This window comes from Psittacula echo (assembly GCF_963264785.1).
Source record: "Psittacula echo genome assembly, chromosome: Z".
In the NCBI taxonomy this organism is placed as follows: domain Eukaryota; kingdom Metazoa; phylum Chordata; class Aves; order Psittaciformes; family Psittacidae; genus Psittacula; species Psittacula echo.
Genome location: NC_137742.1, coordinates 50,990,664 through 51,010,502, shown reverse-complemented (window position 1 = coordinate 51,010,502; position 19,839 = coordinate 50,990,664). Strand labels below are relative to the sequence as shown.

Here is a 19,839-nt window from a genome sequence, read left to right as displayed (position 1 = left end):
CAGATTCGAGCACAAGTTTTCTAATAAAAAGATTTTTAAAATACCAAATATTTCTCTGAACGAGGCTCTTCGTTCCTCTTATGTTCTATTTTCTAGAAATAGTGGACATAGCTAGCTAAAGTGGCATATAGAGAAAAATGCTTTATTTCCTTTTCTACTGTTTCCATAAAGGTGCAACCTGTGTGTTGAAAAAGAAGTTTTCCGCTAGTCAGTTTTGGAGTGACTGCAAAAAGTACAATGTGACTGTCATCCAGTATATTGGAGAACTGTGCCGTTACCTTTGTAGCCAGCCAGTGGTAAGTGGAACCAAAGTGACAGTGATTTGTGTGCAAGAAATATGTACATTTACTGTTCTTCGTGTGGTTATGTTAAAAGGGAAATAAAACTATACTGAGCCTGTCCTTCTGCTCTTTTTTTTTTCCTATGTGAGGTTCTTGAAATATTTGGTGATCTGTAGACTGTAAAAAAAAAAAAAAAAAGGGTAAAAAAAAAAAAAAAAGGATTGAATCAGGAAGATCTTAAAGTATTAAAAGAAAAGAATTCAAGACTAAAAACAGATGCAGTATCATTTGGTGAAAAAATATTATTTCACAGAGTTTCACAATTTAAGTTCAGAAAACCAGGATTGCTGTTCCATTTCTTTTCAGAGTTTTCAAAATTTTGTTTCTTGGCACATATGACAGGTCTCAAGTTTTGTAGGTCATGTTTTGCAAGAGCACAAGAAATAATCTGCAAACTGTGTTTGCAGTCTGAGTGATTAACTGTTCCCCTCTTCTGTCCTTTAACTATACAGTTAGAGGATGGCGTTTTGTTTTACCCATTTTATCCTGTTCAGCATCTTAAAGCAACAATGATAGACTATTCTATTTATTGCTTTATGTGGCTTTTTATGTGACAATTTATTGCCTTATTACTTTATTTTTATAGGAGCTGGCATGTCTAAACTTTTTGCTTTGTGAGGCTCTGTAGATTTTTTGGTTTTGGTAGGGTTTTTGCTAGCTCACTAAAGAGAAGTATAATGCTCCTTAACAAGCAAAATTAAATTATAAAATGAAACAGTTTGATGGCTAGGTACTTGAACAAAAATAGTAAATATTTGTCATATTAAATCTGTAAGAGAAACATGTCCAGAGAAATAAGTGGAAGGATTTAAGTACATCAAATAATCTGTTGTTATTTTTCAAGTAGGTGAAATAATTTGCCAAGTTGTTATCTCTCTTTAAGTTTCATTAACATAGAAGTACTATATATACTTGCAGCATGAGAAAAATAGGGCAAATACAAGTTTATAAGCTCTGGGAAGATATGTGTATGGTATTCTCAAGGTTAGAGTACTGTAAAGGCCTTCTATAACTATAGTTATAAAAAACTATAAAACTATAGCAATTAAGTGCTTCATTTGTTTCTTTAACACTAAACTTTAAATGAATGGTATATTTCTAATGGAGGCCACAGTGTGGCTTCTTACTTCATATTTTTTGAATTAAACTTTTGTCAATCTCTGTGGTAGCATATAGATCTTCGCTTAGCTTTCTGATTAGTTTTGTCTTGTTTGATCTTTTGACTACCACTCACATCTGTAGCAGCTCTTGTGTCTTCAAAGTGTCTTCAAAATGTCTTCAAAAGTAAAGACATTTTTGCAGTAGAATGCATCTGAAACTTTCTTAGTAAACAAAGTTGTCTTTTCTCCTCATGTATGAGCACAAAGAACTAGCATTATATGATGTTCATAAATTTTGCTAGGCTCCTAAGTAAGTGAGTAATCCTCATGCCTTTCAAACTCTTTTTTTGCAGTCTTTTGATCATATAAGTCTTTTGAAAATATAAGAACTAGCATTGATAGCTAGTAGCCGTCAGTAACTACCAAATGGATTCTGCTCTGAGAATATAACTAGTCTAGTGAAAGAGAATATTCAGCAAATTAATAACCTGATCTTGCTGGCTGACATTGCTCAAAGTCTCTTAACAGTGATCTATGAAATTTCAAAAGTACAGCATAGCAGAGCTCCCTAAATGCTCTTTAAAGAAAGGTCTTGGAAACAATTCTCTACTAATCTGTGGATATACTTTCCATAGAAGGTTGCAACACATTTAAAATTTTAACTTAAAGTGTATAAAAATCTTTCTAATGCACTTGCAGATTTATTTCGAATTTGAAGCAATAAGCTATGTAAATAATGCATTGCATCCTGGAGCTTTTAGAAATATATGAATGGTAATGCAGCATCTTTTTCCTTTTTCTCTGTAAAGGACAACTGAATCCTGAAGTGATTTACAAACAAAGGCTAGAAGTCAGTTTTCCTAATCATTATGTCCTATCTTCTTCTCTCATAAGCTGTCATATGTTATGACATTAATTGTATGATTTATGATATCTTACATTAACTTGGTAAGTGCTCTGTAAAACCAGAGTTTATTTCTATTTGCATTCAAAATCTGTTTCATAATTAATTATGTCATTGCTTAGAAATTTTCTTTCAATATCTTTCCTGTTTTATGCTGTCCTGGGTTCAGCAGTAGCAGTCAGTTTTTCTCCTTCTTAGTAGCTGTTGCAGCACTGTGTTTTTGACTTTTGGCCTGGAAACAAAGCTGATAACACTGATGTTTAGACTGACCAAGGACTTTGTGAGTCTCATGCTCTGCCAGGGAGGAGGAGGGGCCGGGAGGAAGCAGGGACAGGACACCTGACCCAAACTAGCCAAAGAGATATTCCATACCACAACACGTCATGCCCGGGGATGTAACTGGGAGCTACCCGGAAGGGCACATCCTCTTTTTGGTCGGGCTCTCTTTTCCGGCGAGCGGTATCATGTTCTCTTCCCTTGTTATTTCTCTTATCATTGTTGTTGGTGGTGGCAGCAGTAGTGATTTGTGTTATACCTGAGTTACTGGACTGTTTTTATCTCAACCCGTGGGAGTTACATTCTTTCGATTCTCCTCCCCATCCCTCTGGGGAGTGGGGGGGGGAAGTAGACTGCGTGGTTCTAATTTACAGCCGGGGCTTAAACCACGACATATGCCCACTTGGTGTTGAGCCAATGTCATCCTTTGGCACCAGTATCTCCTTTGGGTTATTGCAAGTGTGTAAGACCATGGATATCAGCTTTCAAGCTTTATTTTGTTAAGCTGAAAAAGTCAGTCCTTCCACTAGGTCCAGTCTGGCCATGTGATTAAGCTCTCCGAAGTGACTTTAGAAAAGATGCTTAGGGATTTATTGTATTAAAACTCATCTTTATTAGAACAATAGTAATTTAGAGGGAGAAAACAAGGAAGTCAGTACTGCTGGGATAAGCAAACAGAATGAACATTTATTTCCCTGCTGTTGACTCAAGTGTTGTGGTAAAGGGTCTAAGAATGGGATTTAAAAAGGTAGGATAGCACTCTCACACCCAGAAACAGGTTGGTTTGAAGGGAGGGAATTTGATAATCACGTAAGGAAGTAAAAATGAATCAGCAGGCACTTCCCTACAATGCAGGTTTTATTTCACATTACATTTTATTCCCCATTAAGTTTAGCTCAATTTATGTTCAGGACTGAAAATTGGTCTTTCTGTTATCACTAAAACGTGGAGCAGAAATTTTTCTAGTGCCTTGCAGGTTTTCAGCATAAACATTTTATTAAACACCCCTAAAAGAGTTGTGTGTCACAGTTATAGGCAACCACACCTATACCTTCCATTTGAAGCCTCTGAAAAATCTCTGTATGTCACTACAATTTTATTTACTGAGGGTAATTTTGCAATTTATTTATTCTTCTAGTAACCTGTGGGTGTTTTTTTAAAGAAATCTGCAACCACTTTTATATGTTGTAAGTAGATATATTCTTAATCCAAGTTGTCACTCATTTATTACAGTATTAACAGTGCCTAAAGCAGAACTGAACACTGTTTGTACATGCAGTTAAAGAAAATAGATTTTTTAAACTAAGAATGCATTCAGCACATGTAAAATGAAGCTTAGAAATGAACCTTGGGTTTGAAAGCTTGTATTTTTTTCCTCCAGACTATATCAGGAGGAAAAAACCCCTGTATATCCAATAAACTTTGTGCTTTGAAATTCCATGACTACAACAATAGTATTATTTATAAAAAGTGGGTTTAAAACCAGATTATAATGCCATCCATTTTGACTACTGCCTTCTGATATTTTAATGTACTGGCATACCTCTCTTAGACTCCATTCACATGATGATTCTGTGTCTGCTTTCTCATTCTGCCCACTAATAATGGTTTTTCAGGTTTTCTTCTGGGAAAAGTTTACTGCAATGTTCATAGATTCCCATAGGCCCTAAGAAGCATTGGTTTTCCATAGCCAAAACTGCACTGAAGGGTAATTGCAATGTCATTGCTGGCATGGTGGCTCAAGACTTTTCTGAATCTTTAAGAGGTCACATAACTTGAACAATTTCCTTCCAACTTCTTTTCCTACATATTCATCTTTTGGGTTAAGGCACTGCAGTCATGCAAAAAATGTCCTGATAGTGAAACCTTGAAACCACAGTCATGCTTCCACAAAGGGAAGCTTCCTATTGCTCACAGAATACTGTGTGCAGCGTGGAGCACAAGAAATAAGCTGTGCGTGCTTTAATTCTATGAATTGATCTTTGGAAAATTTTTATTTTGGCTTGTGGGCTTCTAGGACAACCACCAAAATTACTGGGTAGAATACAGACAAAAGTGCCTTTTTTTGTTGGCAGATACTTTCTGAGGAAATAGAAGTTCAGCTAAAGAAAACATTTCCTATTAGAAGAGCTAAAGGAAGAAAACTCCTGTTAGGACCTAATCCTATTAGTTTATCAGGAGATTTATTAATGAAAGAGTAGTGAGAGTGAGATATGCTAAACAGCAAACAACCAGTTCCTGAACTGGAAGGCTATGTCCTCTTCCTAGAATTCCTGTTCCTTTCTTACAGTGCATCTCTTCAGCACCCTTCCTGTTTTCTTTTACTTGTATTTTTAAATTTGGGTATGTATTTTGCTCAAAAAATCTAGTTGTAATTTGTAGTTAAACATTACTGGAAAGTCCTTGTAAGCATGCATCTTGAAGAATTTATTACATGTGCCATTGTAATTGCGGTAGGGTATCTCTCTTCTTACAGTCTCTTTACTAACTACCCGATGACCCTTTTTTCAGGGCTAATGTGTCAATAGATAAATGTAAGTCCTGTGTGGTGTCCATCATATTTTATATTTAACAGGTGTTTGCATTTCTTAGGCTCTGAGATTAATTATAGTTTCATCAAGGTTACAACACAGGAAACATTTCATGCCACCTTTGCTTGAAGTTGCATTTTCTTCTATTTGGCTCTTCCTGCTGCAGAAATGGTAGAAGTAGGACAATGAACCTGTTTTCTTGTATTCTTTTGAAGCAACTCAAATTTAAAGCAATTTAAAAATGAAGCAATTTAAAATTGAAGCAATGCAAAAAAGAAGTGCATTTTTAACTAGCTGCAGTCATGAATCCTTCCTTCACTGCTTAATATACTGTTGATGGCACTTTGAAAGGCATGTCTTCTGTCAGCAACTTAATCATGTAAGTAGTCCACATAGTTTACAAAGAACACTAAGGGAGAAAAGTCTGGTATATGGAAAAATCCAGGTTCGTGGTATTTAGTGTAATAAGGCAGATCCTGACTTGTCAGTTAATTACTATACAAAAGAAACAAGCATTCAAAATGTAGAGAAGTAGTCTGTCAGAACTGATTTATGATTTGTGCAGACATTTGGTACAGGGTTCAAAGATCTAATAAACTGAAGAAAAGTCCAAGTGTAAGGTAGTAACAGGTCTTGCTTATTAATACTTCAGACAGGCATTGAAAAAAAAATTTCAACTATATTGTTATAAATGGATAACTGAATTCCCATTTTATTTCAGAATCAGCTGTAAGATAAGCAAATAGTGTGGGAAAATCAACAGGCATTCTTAAAGAAACCTTGGAAATATGTTCTAATGTTTTGTTATTCTAAAATCTGTTTCCCTAATTATTTGCAGAGAACTATCAATCACATTCAGAAACACAAAGCATGAACAGCTTCTCAGAGGACAGGCATTGTTTGAACTTATTTGTGATAGTCGATCAGGGCAAGGCACTGAGTCCTTCGTAAGTGAGATATTGTGAGGAAATACAGCTTTTAGTGAAGAAAGTGTTAGTGAGGTACTATGCTGTTACAGCAGGCTAGAATGTACATGCAGCCAATCACTGCGTACCAACTGTTGCAGGCATAGCTTGCTGACATGACACAGCTTGTTCAGAAGTCGAGAATGGCACAGGGAGAGCAGAGTTTATGATGAGAGACATGTACAAAGCGATTTCTTGGAATTCCTCCTGCTCCTGTAATTCTGTCTGCTATGCCACAGAGAAGCTATTTGATGAGGCATCTGAATATGGCAGAAATTCAAAGTATGACTGTTTAGTGCCATAGCTTGTTTAAAGCATATGTTCCTGCATATTTCATTTATTTTTCATCTCATGCATTAGAGCACTCTAAGTGTGCATCACTCAACCAGGTGTCTAGAATTTGTTGAAATTATCATCCCTTTTCTTTCTCTTCTCTTATTTATTGCATTCTATTTATTAAGTTTTGGGCCACATTGGCCATGGATACTAACATGCCTAGAGTTGGCAGTGATCTGGACAATAATACATATGATGAACATATAGACCTGTTACAGAAAAATATATTAAAATGGCCTAATTTTATGTACTGTGATTCACTTTCCATTGAAAGTTAGTTGCATGAAAGCTAATAGGAATTCATGTCATATATTAGTTATACGGATTAAGTAAAAATACGTAAAACATGGCTATATAAATTTACTCACATGTAAAACTAATGTGACATTGCTGTTTAAAGTTTTCCTCATTATAATCATTCTCTTCATACCTATTAAACCTGCTAGGAAATTAAATTACATGTACTTTCCATTCTTACAGTTGAAAGACTGCTAAATGCATGACAGTTTTAATGCCTTTTCCTCAGAAAGCCTTGCAGTACTCTACAGGGAGTCTTAGATCAACAGATGTGTACAACTGTGATGGAGCTGACTAAATCACAAATACAGAAGTTTGCAGTAATGCAGTGTAACAGAAATTATGACTTCTTTGTGAAGAAGTGAATTACTGACCTCTGTTTTAAGAAAATTTGTTCTAATTAGTTCTTGACCATATCATACACCTTTTTTGTATTTTTGCAAAAGGGCTGAATATATTAAGAGAATACTTCTCTTAATATGTCAGTGAGATAGTCATATACTGTATTGTGGATAGGTTTTAACATTGCAAGCATAATAGAATGCTAACCTGTGAAGTTTAGTCTGTGTATTTTCCACTACAGAAACAACTTGGTGCTGTATTAATGTAAAACAGCCAAAATAACATGAGGAATTGAAAGTATAAAAGAGGCGGTAATTGTTGTTTTGGAAAAAATAATTTAAAATCCATTTAGGCCACTTCTTCCTAGTCCATCCTAGTTTGTGGCTTTGCAACAAGCAGCTATCAATGTTGTTATTTTTCTTAAAGTATAAATAATTGAAGCAAACTTACCTGCTTATTAACTTGGTCTCTAGAGACTTTGAATGTTCCTAGTCTGATGACTGTCCCACTTAATTAGTATGTGTGTATATATATGCATGTTTGTCTTTTCTGTTCAACGTGGAACAAAGGATTTCTGTGAAAGAATCTCTTGTGCTGTTTTTCCTCTGTTAGAAGAGGCATTACATTTAAATAATTCAGTCGCATCAGCAAGGGGTAACTGCAGTTCAGTTACTGGCAGGTTAATTTCAGTTTAGTAATGAAGCTGTAAGGAAAATAATCATCTTTGGAAAGTTTTTAAGTTGAGCTGACTGGAATATTCTAAAGATGGTGGACAATTTTTTGTGTGGAAGAATGAAAAAAAAGAAAAAAGATTCCCTAATAAAGTTCAAAGTAGCACTTTTACTAAGAAGGAATATCTTTTGATGATTGAAAGTACATTATTTTTGAATGTGACCTTATTATTTCAGATATATGCAAATCTACACTGTTGCATTGTGATACGCATCTGAAGTTGAAAGCTGAAAAATCAAACTGCTCCAAAAATAACATCTATGGGCAATTTTTATACACTTTTTTCAAGGCTATTTCCCTGGTCAGTTTCATTGTACACTGTAATGAAGCACTTGCTAATAATGATTTAACATGAAATCAGTGAAGTGTGTGTTTATGTGGTTAGAAATTACTTTTGCATGTGAACTAAGGTAGGAGAGGAGAAGGGGAAAAAGGAAGAATTGGGTTGTTGTAGAAACAGAATGGTTAGTGATGAAGGAAGACCTGTGAGGTAGTTATGAGGTAAAATAGGATAATGCCTCAGATTGTTATCTGCCAAGAGCTAAGTGCATCTAGCAAAGTAGGTGAGTTCCTTGCTGAGTCACTCCAGCAAGAAGACTTAATTTCCAAAACAAAGACTCCAAAGCTCAGTAGAGGATGTATTTATCCTTCTATGAATCAGTAGTTTCAAAGAGATCAGTCTTTGTAATTTAGAGAAGGAACTTAAAATTTCACTATGTTTGCAGTTTTTGTTACAACAGTGAAAATTCATTGTCCTTATGAAACTGAATTTGGCCAAGATGTTAAGCCTCTGGGGAACACTCTTGTTTATGTTATCAGTAGAAACTTCACTGATTTTAATACCCCAAATGATTAAAGATTTCTGTTTCAGCCAGCTGACCAGACCTCTTCACAGAACTAGTTTGCTGTGGTTTTATGTGACATTAAAGCTGCTAAAATGGATTTTCACTACAAAGACACACCTAATTCATACTGGATTAGAGTTGGAAAGGGAAAAGAAAACTAGACTAGAAGAACAGAAAATAGGGACTATTTGCTTTCTGTATTAGATATATGTGGACTTATATATATACACACACACATATCTCGAGTGTGAATATGTGCATTTATGTGCACCTGTATACAGACAGGTGTTTGCATACATATATGTAAGTGTACATAATAGAAGCATATACTGACAGTGTTGCAGAACCAGAGTGCTATGCAGTTCTAAAGATACGTGGTAACATACTTTTATTTATTTTGCACTGTCTCACTTCTAAGGCATTCTGTATTGCCACTTCCAGTGATTAAAAAGGGAGCCTTATTTTAAAACAGGTGAAATCAAAATCAAACCAAAACAACAATTTAGATATTTTGCCTTCTGATACTTCAGCTGAAATCTGATTGTATTTTAAACGTGCTCCATGCAATCTCAAGGTTTGGGAATGTGTTCATAAAATCAGAGAGTCTCACTGAACTGGATGAACATGTACAAGTGTGTTTCTTGTAATAAAACATGGAAGTTGACAACAGTAACTCAAGATCGCCAAGAAATAACATATTCCAAGTTACACTGAACAAAGCCTTGCAAGTCTTAATATTAAAAGAAATACAGAAGATGACTCATATACAGTGTGTGGGAAGGAGCAGATATTACAAGTGTGTGAAATCTGAACACACAAGAAAGTAACCGTAAATCTCTGCTGACTTTAATCCCTTGACAGAAATAACGTCTCTCTTCTTCCCAGTTTTCTAATTCCTCTGAGTGGAAACAGACTGAGACGATGCAACTTTAAAAACATGGAAGCATTTATATAAATTAATGTAGCCATTATTCAAGAAAATATTTGCCTGGTCAACAAGATAATAGGAGTTTTATTACAGTTTGCTACATTGTAGCTGTGGGTGAGCTATGGCAGCTTTCTTTAACTTCTTGATTGTTTTTTGTTGTTGTTTATACTTGGTGTATTTAAAGAAAGTACATGCAACAATCAAATGAAGTTACCAGTATATTGTATTTTAAATTATATTTTCTTTTTTTTTTTTTTTTTTTAACAGAAGGAAGGAGAAAAAAATCACAAAGTTCGATTAGCAGTTGGAAATGGAGTAAGAAACGATGTATGGAGGGATTTTTTAAACAGATTTGGTTCTGTTAAGATCTGTGAGTTTTATGGTGCTACTGAAGGAAACATTTGTTTCATGAATCACACAGGAAAAATTGGATCTGTTGGACGTACCAATTTCTTTTATAAGGTGACTATTGATTTACATTTTACTTTGATAAAGGTAAAATATTTCTCAGTTTGACCACAGGACCTGGTCTGTACAACCAAATGGAGTTGCAATAATAAGTCCAAAGTAAATTTTTGGACTTAATTACCCTCTGAAAAATCTTGGCTGCTAAAGTACTGCAGATAGTATTTAGCACCCAACCCAGTTACACTTTCAGCAGTAACACTTCGATTTTTCTTAAGGTTCAAAAGGCAAAAAAGCTTTGCCTCTTCTGACTATCTTTAGTAGGTTCCAAGTATCATTTCAAACCTCTGTATTAAAGGATAAGAGGAAGCTGGATTTGTTTTAATAAGTAAGAACTCATTAGCTGTGAAATAAACATATAAGTATCCCTCCTGAGTTAGTGTTCTACAGATCATATCTAGAGTAGTTTTCAAAAAGTGTATTTATTGTGAATATTATTATGTAAGTATTTGGCATGGGAATTAATAGCAATTAAAATAACATACAGATAGACACAACGAGATATTTTATATGCAAGTGCAATTAAACATAAGCAACTCAAACAACATCTAGTCTATATCATTATTCAGAAATTTCAAAGATAACACAATATAAATATAATCATTGTTGAGTAATTGTGACAGACAATACTTGCCAAGGATATTAATTTAAAAATCTAACCTCATTTATCTACTAAATCTGCTATATTTATTTGGTTTGTTCTGGGTTATTAAAACTAGAAAAACCACGAATTTCTTTCACTACTTATTTAATAGCCTCTGACACATTTTTCATCAGCTTTGACAATGGGAGTTACATGTCTTGGGGAAAAGGAATACATAGTTTTTATGTCACATACAGTGGCTTTTCCTTCATCCTTCTGAGTAAATGAAGAATTTATTTCAGCTTGAAATTCATTTTTTTCCCTTTGGGTGCTATTAATACCGTCTCTTAAATGGTTTAAGAATTCAGCAAGTAACATGTATCCCAAGCCTTAGTTAATAATATGCAAGATTTAGAAATGTTTTCTAGCAAGGAGACTCAATATTTAATGTTGTGTTGTTATTTACACCAATTTTTACTTGTGTTGAAATAAATAGGACTAAATGCATTGCCTAGAATTTGCAAATTAAATGAGATATATATACCTATCTATACTGAGATACCTGTCTACATATACAAATCCTGCTGGCTTTAGTGGCATCTGTGCTCCTGAGAACTAATAGTAAAACATCCTGACAAAACCTTTTTTCAGAGGATGGCGTAAAAATACTCAGAGATATCTTCTTATGACATGCAAATAGTTTTCTAGGTAGCATATGTTCCAGGGTCCACAACTTCAATTAAGCATCGTCACATGATGACTGCAGACTACTTTGCAACTCAGGGCCAGAGAATTCTTCACTTCTGGGATAGGAAACTAGACTGGAGAGAGGAACTTGGAAACACTCAGGAAAACACCAAAAACTCTAGTGTATTTTTCAGAAACTGTTGAGAGCTCAGGAATTTAAGCAGACTGACTCTGCTTACTGTCTGATCTACATAATTTACGCTCTGTAGTATGCATGGTGGACATCAAGTGCTGATGTCTAGAAGGGTAGAGATCCACTACAGAAAACGAGGAATCTGGAATTTACGTAGTAGTAGGTGAATCAGGAACCTTAGAACTGATGTTGATTTTTGTTTCAGACTTTTATAAACCACATGCTTTAATTATTTTAAAACTTTTTTTTTTTTTTTTAAAATTAAATCTCATCAAATGTTACCTTTGTTCCAAACCTGAGTAAATTGTTTTCAATATTTCAGAACTTTTGATTGAGTTATGACATAATTCATTAACCTTCTGGAAACATTATGTAAAGGTTACAGCAGATAAAGGGTTAGACTTCAAATTATCTATTTATTGTTTTAAGTATCTCTATTTTTATTCAAGTAGTGCTGGGGTTTTGCATGTATTAATAGGTGCACTTCATATGTCAATAGCATATGCTGTTTGTGTTTCCAAAGGAAAGGTGTCTTTTTGCACATGAACTATGTTACTTTTTCCTCTTTAATGATGGGGCTTATGATTCAAGTCACTCACTGCAGATTAGGAGTAAAAATAGCTCATGCAAGCTGCAGTTAAAAAATAAATGTAGTTGTAACTGAATACTTGATCTCACTAGACATCTTTTCTATATTTTCTATACTATTCCAAGTTGGAACTGTTATAATCTATGAAAACATCAGTATAGTCTGCTAAGATAATTATGGGTCATCCCCTTGTTTATTCAATGTGAATATGGAAAAGCCATAATATGGAAAGAACTAGAAAAAGCCATTCATTGCATTTGGCTTCGCTTGAAATCAGTTTTATTATGGCTTTTTCTATACTCTCTTTTCCCTAGAGATAAATCCACAGTAAGACTTTGGTTATTTCCATAGTTTCTCTTATAAGGAGAGTGCCCAAAGCAAGTTATTTGTGAGCAGGTTCAGTATCCAGCTACTGCCATTCTCCAAGGGACCTGAGTTGTGTTGGATCCCAACCTTTCCCTCAAGGTATATATATTTGGCATTGTATGACTGTAGAGTTTGAGAAAAGAATGAAGGTTGTCATGGAAAACCAGATTCGATGCAGAGACAAACTACTTTGCCTTGATTACATGAACATAGTATGTTTAGCCAGGTCAGTGGGTGGATTATATGACCCATTTTATGTGGAAATACAACTGCCTCAAATCTCTTCTAAATCAAGGAAGTTTCAGAGACTACTCCAAAGTTCCATCATTACTTTTTTGTAATATGTTTTAATCCAGATCAGTCATACTTATGTGACATACATGGCCTCTCTCTCTGAAAGAATTTGTGTCAGTGGAAGGACATGGCATATTAATGGTATTACAATAGTTACATGTCTCAAATTAACAGTTCTGCAATTTGTTAACTACTTGGGCTTTGCTCTGTCACCAGTGCAGTGCCTCTGTATGGCAGTTCCTTCAGCCTGCTTCATGATATACTTAAGTTTGGGGACGTTTTATATGTGTTTTTGATTACTCCACAATCTGCAAGTACTGTGACAAAAACTGTATTTCAATGACATATGTAAGTTTGGTTTTGCTTATTACAGGCATTTGTTGCGGGTTATTTAAAATACATTTTAAAGGTTGAAGATTATTAATGCATTGTCAAGTGTAGTTACTGTATTTGTTTTACTTCAATCTGAATGACATCTGCTGGACTTCTAGCAATATATAAAGGAGAGCAGCTTTATTTCTAATTTGCTGAATCATAAATGATCTGAAATTGGAAAATGAGACTGTCTCCTGCTGGAAAGAAGAGAATGGCAGAGACAAAGCCCAGACATCCAATTCCTCCATTTTTTTGGTTTGTGGGGGGTTTTTTTGTTTGTTTGTTTGTTTGTTTTTGTTGTTGTTGTTGTTGCTGCTTCTCCAAATAAATGCTCCAATAACTTATGAAACATTATTTTCTTAACACATGGGATAATACGAGGATACCCTTAGGTGTATTCTTTATGTTAGGGAGACATATTCTCTATGTTAGGGATTTACCTAACACCTATTTCTTAAACTGGGAATAGAGAGAGAATTGAGAAAGAGGAGAAGAGGCATCTGCGTTCATATATGTAATACAGTGAAGGAGAAGGGAGTAACTTACTCTCTTTCTGTTGGTATAATTGCCCAGTTGAAATGAAGTAAATGCAATATAAAAACCCATATATACATTTACCGAGAGTATAATGGGAATAATAGTAGGTAGGTTTAAAGTATAGTATTTTTAGCAGGGTAAAAAGAAAAGAAATAGGAAGGCATTTCTGCTGTATGGCAGTTTCTAAAGGTGAAATGCAGCCAAAAGTTACAGCTTTAAATGACAAATCAAGCTCTTAGAATGAGCAAAGTAACTTTTCTGTCAGTAACTACCAAGGGGTGGGGACAAATACTTATGATAAATATTAAGGTTCTACGGAACACATTTACTTTCATAAATTGGAAGACACAAGGTAATATGAAGAAAGAGATGAATGTTATAACAGTTGCCAGACATCCAAGAAGCCACTGTGTGTGAGATGTTAACTCAAAGGAGTGCTCTTGTTTGCACTTGTTTACTTTTACACTATACTTTTCATGTAAGAGGCATTGGTTCATGTGCTTGAAAGCATCACTGTAGTATATGAATAAATCCTTCAATAAGGATGTTCATACAGAGTCAATGAATGGAAAAGTAAAAGCCTCTGAATAGCTTTTTAGCTGGCTTTACAAAGAAAATAGTGCATAGATTAACAAAGTAATATATTATTAAATTTACATCTGGTATACATATGTATATAGTTAATGATTAATTTTATTAAAATTTTATTATATAAGACATACGTTATGTGTATTTATACAAATGGGATATGGGAAAAAATCTGTAAGACTCTCAGTCATGTCTATCAAATACATATATAAATCTCTTTCTTACCCTGAAATAAATTCTGAGTGATGGCAGAGAACATGCAATGGGAGAGTGGGACTAGAGCGATACAGTGAAGCTTGTAAGAAGGGCTAAAAATAACCCATGGCAAGCGCACCTGAAGAAATAGCATGTAAAAAAAATACGCCAATCTTTATTTATAAATATATTTTTTCATTATTTTAAGTATAAGTATTCCAACTATTACAAGAGTCTAAATCTCTCTTACTCATAACTGTATGGATCAAAACCAGCTTTGAGCTGAGAAATGTTTAAAGCTTATAACAGATCATAAATTATTTCAACATATATAATATTTTGTCTTTTAAACAGCAATGCAGAATGAGTGTTACACACTTTTTTCATGTTGTCAAAAAATTAAGTGGCATAAGAGATACTTTTTGACTTAAAAGTAAACTAATTTAGGTTTAAGACCCTGGAAAACTGGACTCACAGGAAAAACATTGGAATGTCTTAATCCAAGCAATGGAAACTCTTAAGTTCATTGGCTAAGGAAAATGAGTGTTGTTTCTGCTCTTTTGACTGGTTTTGAACTAAAATAATCCAAGGTACTTCAACCGTATTCCAGGGTATTTTATTATAGTATGTGATGATTCAGTTAGTATCAAGCATGACTTTTAAAAGTATTTTTCTTGGTTTTGTTTACTTTGGCAAACAAAACAACTGTACAGAGGACCTATACATCAATTCTTTAAAGCATAAGAAAGTATTACAAGTATATTTTAAAAGCTTTTTTAAGATATGATGAAACTATGCTCCAGAATTATTTTTTTTGCTTGCATTTCACTTTTTTATGATGCTTAGAATTGTTACATGTAACACTTTGTTTTGGAAACAGATGTTCTCCTAAAGAATTCAACAATATTTGTCTCTAAAATGATTACATGCAAAGTAATAGCTTGTTATCTTTGTCCTGTGATGAAGGGTCTGTAAGCATTCACTATAAATGGAAATTTCAGGGATTTCAGAGTTATTTTCGAAACAATATTTAACCTCAAATATTTCCAGTCAATAAAAAAAAAAAAAAAAAGGGTGTATAGGGGTGGGATGCTGTTGCCAGATAACATCCAGGTAGCATAGTAATAGACAACAATGTCACAGGTTAGTTCATTTTAAATTTCAGCTACATAAATGATGCTTTTTGTTTGATACATTTACATGGTTCTTCAGGGAGTAAAATTTAGATTAAAACTATGAAGGATGAGTGAAGTACCCTGTGAAACGTTTCAACAGCTCAGACCCTCTTTTTCAAAAATTTGAAATGAGATAACCAAATGTAGGCCTGTACCCAGACTAAATGCTTTGCTCTGATGCTTTCATTTTCTAGTATTTAATATGAAAAGAAAGCTGTTTCCACAGAGACAGCTGTTTGCACATTGTATATCGGAATAGTTTCATCATGCTTGTCTAATGTAATATGTGGGTTTTTCTCCTTTTAATTATGTATTTGCATGAGTATTCTTTTAAAAAGCTAACTGGAATAGGCATAGTACATACACTAAAGTTGCAGCCACTAAATGACATCTGCAGCAACATTAACTAAAGGCTCAGCAATTCAATTTTTAGATTATTTCAGATACTAAATTAAAGTTTATGAGTATTTATAATAGCATACTACATCATACAGGCTGATATGTTGACAAGATACACCTATTGAGATCTGAAGGAATGATCAGATAAAAATGGAACTGAACAGGGTACACTTCTGTTCTAATCTGTCCTGGGTTTAGCAGCAGCAGTCACTTTTTCTCCTTCTTAGTAGCTGGTGCAGTGCTGTGGTTTTGACTTTCGGCCTGGGAACAGTCCTGATAAAACTGATGTTTTCAGTTGCTGGTCAGAATGTTTACTCTGACCAAGGACTTTGTGAGTCTCATGCTCTGGCAGGGAGGAGGGGAAGCTGGGAGGAAGCAGGGACAGGACACCTGACCCAAACTAGCCAAAGAGGTATTCCATACGACAGCACGTCATGCCCGGGGATGTAACTGGGAGTTACCTGGAAGGGCACTCTCTGCTCGGTTGGGCTCATTCTGCGGGTGGTATTGTATTCTCTTCCCTTGTTATTTCCCTTATCATTATTATTATTGGTGGTAGCAGTAGTGGTTTGTGTTACACCTTAGTTACTGGACTGTTTTTATCTCAACCCGTGGGAGTTACAGTCTTTCGATTCTCCTTCCCATCCCTCCAGGAGAGGGGGGGGAGTAGAAACCGCGTGGCTGACTTGCCGACTGGCTTAAACCAAGACATAATCAAACAAAAATAGCAGAATAATGTCTTATAGCATTTCATTCTAATTACTTATATTATACATTCCATTTGATCTGTCATATGAAACCTATTACAGTAGTAAATACCAGTGTAAAAAAAAAAAAAAAAGCGAAAAAGAACAGCAAGTTAATGCAGACAGCCAAAAGAAACAACTGTTAAGAAAAAATTACTTGTGTTTATTATGAATATCTCCCATTTTGTTCATCAATAATAATATTGTTATTTTCTAATTATGGTGAGCGTTTCAGCTCTCAAGTTCTTGACTTTGGTAAATGCTATAGTATTAGGGAAAAAAAACCACAAAAATTTACTTTGTTCAAGAAGTGTCAAATTCTTGGATCATTAATTGATTTCACATGCTATGACCATGTTCCTTTGGTCAAGTATTAAGAGTATCTTTTTGTTTCAGACTTAGGGTAGAAGGAAGACACATTGAAAAGACTCGGTCAAATAAGTTTGTCTACATGAAGCCAGTATTGTGTGCTTAATGTTTGATTCAAGTTGCTATTTATTCAGGCTTTCTTGAAAACAAAATTATGTGATATAGCTTCAGCAATGTTTCAAGTTAAGATAAAATAATTAGGCAACTCTTCATCCAAATTAGTTGCAGAAAAGCAAGGGGGTTTTATTTTTTAGCATCCTACCCTTCGTTCACTTTCACATCACCATCCTTAAATTATATCGCATTTCTTTATTATGAGGAGTGCAGGTGCATATTTATGTTTTTAAAATTGTTTTCTCTGATTGCCAGGATTTCTCCAGGAGAAGATAATTGTATACCTTTGGTTTAAATTGTCGTTAAATAGATTGCTGATACACTTCTTTTTGAAAAGGGAAATCAGAATCCCAGACTGGGCAAACTGAAACCTTTGGATGGTAACTGCAGACACAGTGGTCCATGTAGAATCAGGCATATGATACCTGTCAGTGTCTTTCAAAGGTCTTATTTGGATTTATATCACAGTAGAAAAATGAAGTGAAATAAGATTCAGACCCTCTATGTTGGAGAAAAACAGTATTGCAGTTTCTAGTGTTGATAAGAGTATCTTTCTGTCTCCTTCAGCTTACTCAGAGCCACATGCTTGCTGATCCATATACAAGAGGAAGGCTAGTTGTAAAACATGACCAGGAAGTCAGTTAGATTAGCAGTGTCAGGACTCAAGTGTTCACAATATTTCAGAAAAATGCAGAACTAGCGCTGATGTAACTGTGGAACATGAATAGCTACATGACCATGTCAAATAGCATGGGAATATGTATCCTTCTGTTGACGCTTGTGATAAGACTTCCCACCATAAACCAGCCTGAGAAAGCTTGAGGGAAGAACTGAGGCTAGGTCAGCAACAGTAAAGCCCAGCAGTAAGCATATTTCCCTTTGTAAGGAGATTTAGGTCTTTACTTTGCCAGTTGTTTTACGTGCCAGAAGACCCCAAGAATACTTTTCATATCAGGTACCACCATTAAATGTCCGTTAAATTCCAGGTATGCTTCTATTATCCTGATTTGTGTAGGCTTTTCTACTGATAGGTGGATCCCATAAATTACTCTTAAAAAAATCAAGAAAATTACAGTTCTATATCTTCATCAAGTATTTTTGAAAGTTACAACATTATAAAATTCTTTGATGTTGCTTACCTCCAGAAAATGGTGTAAATTTACGTACAGAGTGTTTTTAGTTTTAAATGAAACTGCGTTCTGTGTTTAGATGAGCAAGACTGGGGTAAAAGTTTCCATGCTTATACCTGCTGCCACCAGATGTCGCTGTGTAGATGAATAACTGATTACCCTTTTTTCCCTCCTTTTTTAGCTCTTTTTCCCATTTGATTTAATCAAGTATGATTTCCACAAAGATGAACCAATCAGAAATAAGCATGGTTGGTGTGAAAAAGTTAAGAAAGGTAAGTATGTATTTTAATAGGATATAATGGCCTTTGATTGAAATACAAGTACTTCAGATAATTTTTGTTTAAGGAACCCCGTTACTGTGTTACTGTCCTCTGCCAACATCAACTATTACTCTTTGCTCTGACAAAAGCAATGTGATTTTGATCTAAGGTAGAACACTATTAAACATTCTAGTGCTGACACCAGAAGAATTTAGGAGATCCTGGAATATATTAACAGAAGAGCAACGTTCAAAAGTGATGATGTGGTATTATCTCTGAATATGTAGATAATGACATCTCTCATTTTTAAAGGAAGTTAACGTAGTGAGATGTTTGCTTCAGAGTTCTGCGAGAAAAACTGGTCAATTAAATCAAATGCTTTTTGGTGAAAAATTAAGTGTTCCTAACTAAACAAGTTGATTAAGCTTATATTTGTTTGGGGGTTTCTTAAGAGGTTTTTTTTTTGTGTGGTTTTTTTTTGTTTGTTTGTTTGTTTGTTTGTTTTTTTGTTGTTGTTTGTTTAGGGGTTTTTTTGCTTGATTGTAGCCTGCTCTCAAAATACCTATCAAACATCTGGTATCTCTTGATTATACTGATTTTCAAAGTGTTTATCAGATACTGAAGCATCTCTGTTGTACTGTGGAATAGTAGCTGTAATTAATGCCTGGAAGCTGAAGCAAGAAAAACTCATACTAAAGGTCAGGCAGACAGTTTTAACAGGGAGATGAAGCATATTTTTCAAAAGAGTTAAGAGATTCTCTAATAGGTCTTAATCAAAGATGGACACTTTCAGGAAAATATGGTCCCCAAAACATGAATTTTTATAGGAAATTATCTGTAGGGATGGCAGACTAGCCTGTGGGGGGAACACATTCTCTAATTAGACAGCTGGTCTAATTTTTTTCCAATTATACCAACCAGCACCAATGCCCTTTATCTTCAGAGCATCATGGCTGCAGTGACACTGCCAGTGAACTAAATGCCTTCATTTTAAACACTACCAATTTATGGGAAAAAAGGCACATATTCTTTTATGAGGAGGCAGTCTGAAAGTAAAAATTCTCCATATCTTTAGATGCTTTTTTATTTTTATATGTTTTCGTATTTACAATTCTTGTTTCTGATACAAAGTAACGTAAGTCTTGAACTTCATTGTTCAGAATGTGCTTCCAAAAAG

General features: G+C 34.6%; 1 protein-coding gene across 1 annotated transcript in view; it reads left to right on the top strand.

Moving 5' to 3' along the window:
- The window catches only part of SLC27A6 (solute carrier family 27 member 6), a gene marked incomplete at both ends in the record, with an annotated part of 41,526 nt that overhangs the window by 13,647 nt on the left and 8,040 nt on the right, over nucleotides 1–19,839 (top strand). Inside the window, 3 exons of the mRNA XM_080637115.1 lie at nucleotides 172–296; nucleotides 9,865–10,059; nucleotides 18,584–18,674. Of these exons, the coding sequence (XP_080493241.1) occupies nucleotides 172–296; nucleotides 9,865–10,059; nucleotides 18,584–18,674 (411 nt within the window). The remainder of the gene's footprint in view (nucleotides 1–171; nucleotides 297–9,864; nucleotides 10,060–18,583; nucleotides 18,675–19,839) is intronic.